The sequence below is a fragment of the Balaenoptera ricei genome, chromosome 5 (assembly GCF_028023285.1).
Source record: "Balaenoptera ricei isolate mBalRic1 chromosome 5, mBalRic1.hap2, whole genome shotgun sequence".
Taxonomy (NCBI): Eukaryota; Metazoa; Chordata; class Mammalia; order Artiodactyla; family Balaenopteridae; genus Balaenoptera; species Balaenoptera ricei.
The window spans coordinates 123,877,541-123,890,127 of record NC_082643.1 but is presented as its reverse complement, the minus strand read 5'-3'; the positions used below and the strand labels follow the sequence as shown (position 1 = coordinate 123,890,127).

At 34.4% G+C, this 12,587-nt stretch overlaps 1 protein-coding gene across 7 annotated transcripts in view; it reads right to left on the bottom strand.

Annotated features, from left to right (window-relative positions):
• BLTP1 (bridge-like lipid transfer protein family member 1) overlaps positions 1-12,587 on the bottom strand; it is a 204,629-nt gene that overhangs the window by 111,689 nt on the left and 80,353 nt on the right. For 6 of the 7 annotated variants that reach the window (XM_059923532.1, XM_059923536.1, XM_059923535.1 and 3 more), the window contains exons 23-26: positions 10,178-10,357; positions 7,501-7,629; positions 5,372-5,491; positions 4,388-4,668 (exon numbers count right to left, since the gene is read on the bottom strand). In XM_059923532.1, coding sequence (XP_059779515.1) covers positions 4,388-4,668; positions 5,372-5,491; positions 7,501-7,629; positions 10,178-10,357 — 710 coding nt within the window. The remainder of the gene's footprint in view (positions 1-4,387; positions 4,669-5,371; positions 5,492-7,500; positions 7,630-10,177; positions 10,358-12,587) is intronic. The other variant, XM_059923533.1, reaches the window with a different exon arrangement.

Genomic DNA, 12,587 nt, shown 5'->3' with positions numbered 1-12,587 from the left:
AGTAACTAAGCCCTTGCGCCACAATTACTGAGCCCGTGTGCCGCAACTACTGAAGCCCGTGCACCTAGAGCCTGTGATCCGCAACAACAGAAGCCACTGCAATGAGAAGCCCGCGCATCACAACAAAGAGTAGCCCCGCTCACCGCAACTAGAGAAAAGCCCACACGCAGCAACGAAGACCCAACGCAGCCAAAAATAAATAAAATTTTAAAAAATGAATAAAAATTTTAAAAATAGACAAAACTATTAGTATAGATTACGCTTAATAGATTATTATCTTTAGCATTTCAGAGCCTATTTCACTGATAAATTTAGTACACCAAAATGTTATAAATACAGGGCAAGTAAAAAATTATTTCTCAATAAAATCAAAATAATGCACCATTCTATATTTTAGGGAAAAAAATTATAATGATTTTGTAATAGGGACTCTGAATAAAGTATTGAGAATTAAGACAATAAGATGTCTGTAAAATTCTGTAAAATGTCTGTAAAATTCTTCAAGCTCTGTGAGTGACCCCCACAGAAAACTGTCAGCATTTATTAACTCCTCTTTCTTAAAAAATATTATATAAGTCTGGGAAATATATCTTTATTCCTTTTTTTTTTTTTTTTACTTTAAATAATAAAACCTCATATTAGCAGTCCATTTTTCTAAGCATTTCCACATGCACTGTCTCACTGGATCCTCAGGGTTCTCATAGGAAGACAGAATAGGTATTGCATTTTCACTTTACATTCATTCATTTATATTTCCTGAACATATCTACTGTGTGCCTTGTATTGTGCTAGGCAAAACTGACATAGCCTTATCCATATGAAGTTTACAGTACAGAGGCAAAGACAGGCCACAAATAAGAATATCTAATCATAAATTATAGTAAATGCTCTGAGGAAAAGAACAGGGTGTTGTGACAAAGAAAATGCACGTAACCTTTCAAAAAGTAATATTTGAGATGTGAAAAATAAGATGGAATAAATATATCAAGTTAGAAGTGAAGAAATTAATATATCAAATTAGAAGAAGAACATCCATCTAGAGAAGACAGAAGGAAAAATACGTATAACATATGTAAAGCACCTGATGCAAAATCTGGAATACAGAAGTTGCACAACAAATGTAAGCTCCCCTTCCCTGTCTTTATATAAACCAGTGTGCTAGTTCTCAAACTTCAGCTTGCGTTAGAATCACCGGGAGGGCTTATTAAAATACGGAGAGCTAGGCTCCACCTCCAGAGTTACTGACTGAGGTCTGGGAAGGCCTGATTACTAACAAGGTCCAAGGAGGCGTTGGTGCTGGTGGTTTAGGAACTATACTTTTCAGAGATACTAATCCAATGAAACTAATGGTCTGGGAGTCCAGTAACTTTTCCAGTTTTATCAGAAATGAATACACCTACTCCCCAAAACTCCTGGGAGTCAAACATGCACTAAGGCAGCCAAAGCAGAAGATCAATGAGCTACCACGTAGGGAGAAGCAATTCACCACGGGCCCTAAACAGCCCTACCTGTTCTTGCTGGATACGCCAAGAATGCAAGGCTCTGACCAGGCCATTTCTCAGGATTGTGCTGATAGTAAGCAACCTTAAGGGATGAGGTAATGTCTCACCCTGGAAAAGAGCAGGCTTGCTTCCACTTATTATAAAAGTAGAATTTTTATTCTTAGGTAGAATCCCTAAGCTCAGTGTTCCTCTTCTGTAATGCATCCCACTATGTGCAAACATCCATCATGGGTCTTTTCTGACACCCCCATGGGACTCAGGGATACGGGTACAAGGTTTAGCAAATAAAAATACAAATAAAAATAAGTTCGTCCTATGCAATATGTGGGGTGTACTTATACTAAAAAGTTATTTGTTGTTTATCTGAAACAATTTTAACTGTGCATCCTGTATTTTATCTGGCAATCCTACTTGGAGGGCACAGGGAACCAATGCAAACACATTTGACTCTGGCTAGTGCTTTTGCTGTGAGTAATAAAGTCTTCCGTCTCTCACCAGGTTTCTTACATCTTCTGCCAGCACTCAGGAAACTGTGGCAGGATAACTTGTCAGCTTGTAAGTAGGATAAAATCTCAAACTCTTCACAGTTCTTAACAAACCAGGGCACTGAAACTAACCTAAATGAGGCCTTAAATCCCATGGTGCCACCCCCTTAGCTTCACTGACGACTGGTACTACCATCTGACCTATCAGAACAGGCACTGTGTCCATACTAACTGGCTTCCTGAGCAATAATTAACAAAGAAACCGAAGCTTCTTTAAACAATATTCTCCACACGTGAGTTTTCGTACTTAGATTTACAAGATATCAGCATGTTAAATAAACCTAAAAGATTAATGTAATCTCAATAAAAACGTCAAAGGGATTTCTTTTAACTAGAAAAATAGTTCTTTGGGAAAAGTTAATAGATGAAAATATTTAAACATTGTGTGAAATAAGTATGTGTTAGGTATTAATTTTTCCTCTATATTTGAATAGATATTTGCAGAAAAATCTATTTACATCCTTGGCTGTACTAATACACACACACCATTAAAAATCCAGATGGTTTAGAGTTTTTCCTCTGTATCTGAATAGATATTTGCAGGAAAATCTATTTACATCCTTGACTGTATTAATACACACACACCATAAAAAATCCAGATGGTGTGTATTAATGCACATACACCATAAAAAAATCAAGATGGTTAGGAATAGGAAAAAATAAGAACAGGGGTCACGCGATTACTAGCAAAAAGAGTGTTCTCAAATTAGTACAAGAAATTACAAAAGGGAAAGGTTAACATATTTGAATACATAAGAATTAAAATCTGTTTACATAAGAATAAAAAAATAAAAGAAACAAACTGCAAAATATTAGCACCAGGGATCAAAAAAGGGCGATAATCTATAAAGAGCTCTTAAAAATTGGTAAGAAATATGCCAAGATCCCAATAAATAAATGTATGTAGATTACTAGCAGGCAATTCACAAATGAGGAAATAAAAATAGCCAATAAATATTTGAAAAAAGTATTAATCTCAAAATAAAGAAATGCAAAATAAAGCAAAGAGATACCACCTTTCGGTTATTATAAAACACTCAAAGGGTAGCAAAGGTGCAGTAAGACAGAGACTTTCCTAAAAAGCCACTGGGAATATAAAATGAAATAATCTTTCTAGGAAGTAGTTCGGGAATGCATATAAAAAGCTCAGTTTTTAACACAGTCAGTCATACAACCTTCTAAGGAAACTATTTAAAGGAAATACCCAGAAATCGTGGGAAAAGCTTTGATGTATAATGAGAAATTTAGAAACAATCTATGTATTTAATGTAAGGGCAATGGCTAAGTAAAGCACAGTATACCTTTTTGATGGGTGCATTATCATTTGTTTAAAAGGAACTTTATCAGTCCACAGCTTACAGATGCCAGCCTCCTGACTCAGCAAAAACAAGCTGCCCAAGGGCTGCAGCCAACGAAGAACCACCACAGCCTCCCCAGTCTCCCCCCTTCTCTCCTCTGTTCTCTCCTCTCCTCTGTTCTCCAGACTTGCCTATGGTTTGCCACAGTTTGCTTGTTTTGAATTGCAATTCTTTGCTATTCCCAAAAAAACTCATTTTGCTGGTAAAAACAAACCAAAAAACGGGCTCTTTTGTTTTTTTTAAGGGCAACATTACATACATGCAGAATTTTTAAATGTAAATACAGGATGATTTCAAGTATAAGAAAAATACACTAAAAATACTGGAAAGAAATGTAACAAATTCAGTGTAGTAGGGCTATAATTATTTTCCTTTATTTCTTAATAGTTTTCTCTATTTTTAAAATAAGCTTTATAAACTTTAGAAGGGAAGAGATGGGGATGGAAAAAGTCATACTATCATTTTAAACAGATGTAATTCAGTAAGAAGCTTTGGCAACTTTTTAAAAAGCAGATATAATCATTTCTTAAGGTTTAGGTACTCTGAGTCTTCCCTGCAGTTGTGAAGGCCTACAAAAGAAGTTTTGTAGAATAAATGGTGATTAGTAATGGTGTTTTCTAGGAATGACATATTGGAAGTGGAGGGCTGTGGTGAGAGACAAGGGGGTGTAGTGCTTTACAAAAGGTTATTTGGGGGCCAGTAATTTATATTTGTTTCACTGTTGACATACACAACATGGGCTTAGAAACATATCAAAAAATAATGCTTTTTTCCAGCAACCACACCATCATCAGATGATGTATACAATGTGATTACTTAAATATAAGATCTTTATTTATTCATTGAGGTATACCCAGCACAATCACATTCGGTCTTTATTTTACACATTCTTATTCCATTCTTAACAGTAGAATTTCCTCTATAATTATCTAGTAATTTTCATCTGAACTTGAGACTATTACCATTCCTAAATTTCACTTACCTCTTAGTTCTGGTATCATGAGTTTCTAAGAAATGTCTTTGTGCCTCATGTTTAGAATGATGATCAGCAGCTAATGCAATATCAACAGTAATAAGTCCTAAGTTGGCTGACCCAGCTTCAAGCCAGTAGGCCCTCCGTAGTACTGCAGGCTGAAGTCCAACTCTGGAATTATTCAATTGTTCAATGTACTGTCTCACTTGAAAATCCTGAATTGCAGCACTTATTCCTTCCCCAACCGACTGATTGTGGAGATTACAGTTTGCAACCCGAATTGCACCCATCTAAAGTTGAATGAAGAAAATGAAACAAAACTGTAGTTTCTGTATTTTTAAGCAACTTACAGTAAACTATAGAATAAGTAATTATTTCAAATTGCATGAAACATAGAAGAAGAAAAGAAAGGGAAAGGAAAAAAGAGAAAGGGGAAATAGAAAAGATAAATGCAACAGAATAAAAATAAACATTCAATTTAAAAAAGAAGATAAAAGGAAAAGAACATAATTCCAAAGGAAAATGAGAGATGGAGGAAAGAAAAGTTAGAAGAGTAGTAAGTAATGAAATCACAGAATCTTAACAAGGCTCGATTTTAAACAGTAACCAGTAAGCAGCAGTGGCAAACAAATGTTTCCAGAAGCCAGACAGGAAATATAAATGAATAAAACCTAAAGGAATTCAAAATTAAATCTTTTAAAAACATTACCAATTTATGTTCCTGCCGTATAAGCACACTACCAGTTTATATCCCTGCCATAAAGCAAGGTTATAATAATTCAGTTAGAGTAAAAAAGTAGTGAAAGTGTGCCTTTAAAAATATAAGACTGGAAGAGAACACAGATGGTATAAAATAGAAAGCTATCTCCTAGAATTCTGTACTATTCTGCGAGATGGCAAACTATAAATATGTGTTTTATTTCAAGAAATGGAGGTTTGGTTTGGCAAAAAGGAAAAAGAATTACACTGGCCAAGAAATAGACAAACATGTACCTTTATATTTGTAGCACAGCCATGCTCCACAATATAAATGTCAGCTCCATCTACTGCTAAACGAGTCATAGTATACTTCAAATCATCTGAAGTTGGACAAGGCCCAGGAATACAACTCAACTAAAATGAAATGGATTGAACATTTAATTCTTTACCATCAATTCATTATTTTGATACATAAATCTGCTTATTTAAATAAACAAGTCTTGTTACATGTGTATTTTAAAATATCAATTAAATTTCACTTTGTTATAATGATAAATTATATATCTATCATTAGATATATTTATAATGATACATAAAACAATCAGCAATTAAAGTCTTGACAATTAGAAAATTAATCATAAGCAACCATGTGTCACTTTCATTCAAAAGTGGCATGTGGCAATACTATACTGACAGAATACATATAAAACTTGTTATTGAAACTCAAAAAGAACAGCCAAAGGAAACTGATAAACAATGTCACAGGTTTATAAGAACTGTATAGGAGTTTAAAGTTGTAAGATTTTCTTAAGAGTATTTCATATTCCATTCACATGCACATTTTTACACACATCCACAAATACATGAACTGTAAATGTTATGATGATATCTAGGAAAAGCCACACAGATTTATTTTTGTTTTACTCCTAAAACATAGATTTGGTCATGATCAGGTTGGAAGATAACATACATATCCCCAACTTCAATGAACTTCTTAGGGAAATGGCAGCCCTGAATAAATTACCAGCCCAAGAGCATGTACTCTGCTCATCAGTGGCAGAGCCAGGACTAGAAGGCAGGTGTCTTGCATGATAGTCGGTGCTCTATACTAATATATTTCCTCCACACGAAATAGACCTTAAAAAAAATCTGATCTAAAGTGACAGAAAGAATATCAGTGGATGCATGGAATAGTGTCTGACTACAAAGGGTCACAAAGGAATTTCCTAAGGTGACAGAAATGTTCTAGATCTTCACTGGTGATAAGGGTTACACCAGTATATATAACTTTTCTCAAAACTCAAACTTAAAAAGGGTGAATTTATTGTATGTAAATTATGCCTCAATGAAGTTGATTTTTTTTTAATTACAATACAACTTAAAAGCTTTGAGTATTAGTAGGAAAAAAAAAAAAGAGAGAGAGGAGATACCTACACGTATGTACAAATTATTGGTCAGAAACTAATGACTAAGGAACCAATTCCCTGGAGCCTGGCATTGTGTTTATAACAAGAAAATAAATAATTTTATCACCAATTACAGCTGTTTCCTTTATTGATGGTAAATTAGCACAGGTTACAGATTTTCTTGGACATAAAATTAAAAGCAGAATGAATTACTTCCAATTCACAGTAATATAATAGCAAACATACAGTTTGTATAACAAAAGAAAAAAGAAAAGAAAGACACATAGAGAAGAAACTAGAAAGAAAAACTAAACTGTTAGCAATGGCTATCTCTATGTTGTAGAATTAGGGTAGGTTATTTTTCTTTTTTGAAACTGCAGTGTTTTCCAGGTTTTCTCAAAGGAGCATACTTAAAAAATGTTTCTCACCCTAAATGCATAAGGAAGTGTTTACTACAAAATAACACTCTGAATCTCTCTGCCCCTGTACATGATTTCAGGCATTATTATCTACTTTTTACACCCCTCTTGAAGGTACTGTAATGACCCTTAGTCGCAGTAGTGCAATGCAGTAGAAAGAGTGTAAGGTCTGGAGTCAGGAAACTTGGCAAATGCCCAACATTGCTAATCACGTTAAAGGAGAACATGTATGTTCCAGAAGGGTCTGCAAAGAATGCCATGTAAGGAATTTAACCTTCTTCCTCCAACTTCTAAATCTTCTACATAAACACACAGCCATATCCCAAAGAGTCAGTATAATAATGCAGTAAGAGATAAGACATAATTTTATAGTATCTCCATTTATTTGTGAATGTATGTTTTAATAATTACCTCATATTTTAGATATTTACAACTAAAAACAAGTGGCTATAAATTTGCAAAATAATTTTAGTAATTGAAAAAACTGAACTTTGGTGTTTACTTGATGCTGTGTGCAGTTGATTTAAAGCTGATATCTCTTTCATTTTGAAAAAAGCCATAAATGTTTATAATACTGCTAACATATCTGTTAACATACCTTGGATTCACAGAACCGACGATCAATTCCATGCTGACATACTATTACTGATTTTGGTCTTTCCAGTTCATACTCCCGACATACGACATGAAAAACAAATGTCTGTCCCCACTCCAAGAGACAAGCCAGCTGCAAATAAGCCATGACAGGTTGACAACACTGTTAGCATTCTAAACAATTGTTCAGAGTTTAAAAACTTATCAAGAATATTAATACAGCTTGAAAGAATCCAAACAGTGCCTTATACCTGCTACAAAATCTACTTGTTAGCCAATATCATATTTCTACCTTGACATCATTTATAAGCTTGTGTTACTTTTCATTTGTGAGTGACAAAATGCATTGCCAAAATGAAAACTCATTTCAACTGAAAAATTCAACTTCAGCAACCTCTAAAGCAAGTGGTTTTTTTCAAGGTTATATCTTTCTTCTTATATGATTAATGGGTATCCTCTGCACAGAAAAGCACCTAAAATTCTCTACCTAATAATAAACCAAGCTTTGAAGTGAAATTTATATCTATTAAGCTACAATTTTAGAAAATCAGGTATTCTGAAGATTGAAGAACTTTTATGAATAGAAGTTTAAGTAAGTATATATCAATTTCTCATCAAATCTTGAGTTTAAAAAAAAAAACCTTAATTTTATAATTGGTTAGTTTACAATAAACACTGACACAGGGGTATACATGGTATTATTCCCCCCCCCCAAAAAAAGTACATATCTTGAACTCTCAGAAAACATGAATTTCACTTTTAAAACATACAAAGAATGGAATAAACACTAAAAGCACCTATGGATTCATGAACCTTGCAGGAAACAGTGATGCCATGATTCTAGTGCAGAAGAAAATGTTTCATCTTCTAATAAGGGCAACTTATATGAGAGTCTAGCAATCGTTAGATTAAAGGAATTGTGTCCAGTCTTGGAGGGTCAGCACAGCTTCACTGCATGCTTGCTGGGAACAAACTGTTTTGTTATATGCTTCAGTTTTTACTTGTATATTTAGAGACAGAAAATGGCAGATAAGAAGAAGATAGTTATTAGGCTACTGAGCAATGAATATTTGTTTTCACCCATTATTATATACTTCTTTCCATTCATTTATATATAAAATATCCCTTTTCAATTCCATTCATTTTCCTACTATTTCTAGAATCTTAATTTTTGCTGCCCTCCAACAATTTCCTTCAGATACACAAGGTATCTAGTCTTTATTCACCTGCTTGTTGCCACTACCTACCTCTAAATTACACGTATTTCACACTCATTCTGCAACTCTTTATTAAAAACTGAGTGTGTACCTTTCTACCACATTCCAATCTTTTGAAACACCAATTATGAAACGCACATTATAAATACAGGCATACCTCAGAGATACTGTGGGTTTGGTTCCAGACCACCGCAATAAATTTGCAATATAGTGACTATCACAATAAAGCAAGTCACAAATACTTGGTTTCCCAGTGCATGTAGAAGTTATATTTACAAGTAACTAGTAGTCTATCAAGTGCACAATAACATTATGTCTAAAAAAACAACATACATACCTTAATTAAAAGATACTTTATTGCTAAAAAATGCTAACCTGAGCCTTCAATGATTCATAATCTTTGTGCAATAGTAACTAACATCAAAGATCACTAATCACAGATTACCATAACAAATGTAATAATGAAAAAGTTTGAAATATTGCAGTAATTACCAAAATGTGACACAGACACATAAATTGAGCAAATACTGTCAGAAAAATGGTGCTGATAGACCTGCTTGATGCAGCATTGCCGCAAACCTTCAATTTGTTAAAAAAAAAAAAAAAAAAAAAAGCAAAATCTGTGAAGCACAGTAAAATGAGGTATGCCTGTATATGGCTCAACAGGTGAAATATTACAGTAATATAGACATCTGACTAAATTTCAATGGTCCATTTCTAGAACTAAATACAGTCAGCCCTCTGTATCCTTAGGCTCCACATCTGCAGTTGGTTGAATCCACGGTTGGTTGAACCTGTGGATGCAGAACCTGTGGATAGGGAGGGCTGACTGTAACCCTTTAGGCATCTGAGACCCCTGAAGACTAAGTGGGACAGTGAGTGGGAAGGAGAATTTATCCAAAAGGATCACAACTAGCACTCTAGACCAGATTTTCTTACCAATAAATTCATTTTTATTTTTCTAAACCAGTATCCATATCACTAAGTGGAGGTTCAAACGATTTTATCTTGTTTTGGGACATCACAAGTAAAGAATCATGCCACCTTAATAGTATAAATGCTGTTTTCAAATCCTACTTAAGAAATATACAAGAAGGTAAAGTTCTTAGAAAATTATTCTGTGTACTGGGAAAACAAGATTGTTCCAACAGTGAAGAGCCAAGTAATGTAATTTTAATAATATATAATTTGATTTCCAGAAATTTCTCATCCTGAGTTTTTCTCAAAGAAAGTCTTGAATTCTTGAAAGTATTACACAGAACTATAAAACATCACACCCGTCAATTTTAGGTGGCCCAGAAAAGTGAAACTTGTCTCTGACTCATATACTACTAAGAAAATTCTGAATGGCAAGTGGAAATAAAATGAACATTCAAATGGGCATATAACCTATTCTTGGGGAGGTGGGTGAGCAAAGGAAAAAAAAAAAGTCAGGAGATAGCACTCTGAGAACTGAGAACATACCTGTGGTGCTGTGACCTTAGCTGTAAGGCTTCCAGCCTGCACATCAATTAGCCATGCGTATTCTAAGGAATCACTTCCCAAAGTAAGACCTTCCGCTGAGAACATAGCATGTGCTCTCAGCTGGAGACCTGACAAACTGATGTGACCTTCCCTGAGCACTTCATCCACAGGGGGTCGCTGCTGAAAACAATAATAAGACTGTAAGAAGCATAAGAAAAATCAGCATTATAATTGCTAGTTGCTTTTTCTCCCAGAGACAAAAGGTAAAAACATGCTATTTGGAAAATATGACTTTGGGATCCACAAGCTCCTAACACAACCTTGTACCCATAAAAGTAGTCTGTGTTAAGCTTCTGTAGTGACATTATCCATAAGAGCCCAACTGCAAAGCGAGACAGCAAAGTCCTAAAAAAAATGCCGATCTCTGATTGGTAACTGCCTCAATGAATAAAAAGAAGCAAGTATTCTGACTGAGAGGGAATGTAAGAGGCCAATCTTTTGTGACAAGGCAGGAATCATGAGATTGAAGTATTAAAAAGAAGAAAATAACATGGAAGAACAAAGACCATTAAGACCATAAAACAAGTAGCACAGAAAGCCCTCTTCCATAAAGATTTTGAGAATTATGTAAATATTAAAAGGATAGATTCATCTTACAAGAATAATTATATATTCACAACTAAAAAGCAGCAACATTTCAATGAGAAAATTTCTAAGACTTACTCAGAAAGCTAAAGGATATGTCCTAAAATAGGGTATTCCGTGCAACACTGGTTTCACAGATGGTTATTAGAAACACAGAATCAAGTAAGTTTGGTAATGCCCTACCCATCAGTCACCAATTTCTATAGAATCTACCTCCCAATCTCTCACAAATGCACTTAGTTTCTTCCAGCTTCACTGCTATCATCCTGGTCCAAATAATACAACCTCTTGCCAGGATCTCCCAAGCCTTTTACCTTTTACATATCTCTGGTCCACACTCTACAAAACCACCACAGAGATCTTTTAAAATCAAGTTTTATCATGTTCTTATCTTAAGACTATTACATGCTACCAAAGTACCTCATTCCTCTCCTTGCAGCACTTTTTACACTTGAAATTATTTATCTTAATTTTACCATGACAGTCTTTTTAGTGTGTGTGTGTGCAGGCCATCTTACAGGGTTAATGTTCCTTGTTTCAACACAAATTTTGGCAACGGCATTCATAAAAAAGTGTTTTTAAGAATAGAGCTAAATCTAATTCATAAAGAATTCTTAAAAGGTCATTTCAAATTGTGACTATAACAGTAGATCTAGAAACTCTTCTGACACATTTTAAAATTTTATTTTCATCTAAGCTGTGTGACAGTATATAAAATCACCTAACTTCTCCAGGCTTCAGTTCCCTTCTGTTTTATCTGAGGCAGCTGGAGAAGATGGTCAATAAAGATCACTTCTGGCACTGAGATTCAATAATTCTCAGTATAAAGTTTTTGATAGCTTTTTTTGAGCTCAAAAATACATGTGGATCTTGGCTTGGAAGAATCAATATTGTTAAAATGTCCACACTACCCAAAGCAATCTACAGGCTCAATGCAATCCCTAACAAAATTCCAATGGCATCTTTCAAAGAAATAGAAGAAATAATCCTAGAATTCGTATAGAACCACAAAAAAACCCAAATACCCAAAGTAATCTTGAAAAAGACAAAATAAGCTGGAGGTATCATGCTCCCTTATCTCAAACTCTATCACATAGCTGTAATAATCAAAACAGTATGGTATTAGCATAAAAACAGACACATAAGTCAATGGAACAGAATAGAGAGCCCAGAAATAAACACACATATATATGGTCAATTAATTTACAGCAAAGGATCCAAGAATATACAATGAGGAAAGGAGAGTCTCTTCAATAAATAGTGCTGGGAAAACTGGGTACCACATATTAAAGAATGAAACTCGATCACTATCTTATACCATATACAAAACTCAACTCAAAATGAATTAGAGACTTGAATGTAAGACCTGAAACCATAAAACTCCTAGAAGAAGATATCGGCAGTAGACTCTCTGACATGGGCTTGGTGATTATTTTTTGAATCTAACACCAAAGGCAAAGCAACAAAAGCAAAAATAAACAAGTGGGACTACATCAAACTAAAAAGCTTCTTTGTAGCAAAGGAAACTATCAACAAAATGAAAAGGTGACCTGCAGAAGAAAAGAAAATATTTGCAAATCATAAATCTGATACAGGTCTAATACCCAAAATATATAAAGAATTCCCACAACTCAATAGCAAAAAAACAAACAATCCAATTTAAAAAATAGGCAGACGATCTGAATAGCTGTTTCTCCAAAGAGGACATGCAGATGGTCAACAGACACATGAAAAGATGCTCAACATCACTAAGCATCAGGGAAAT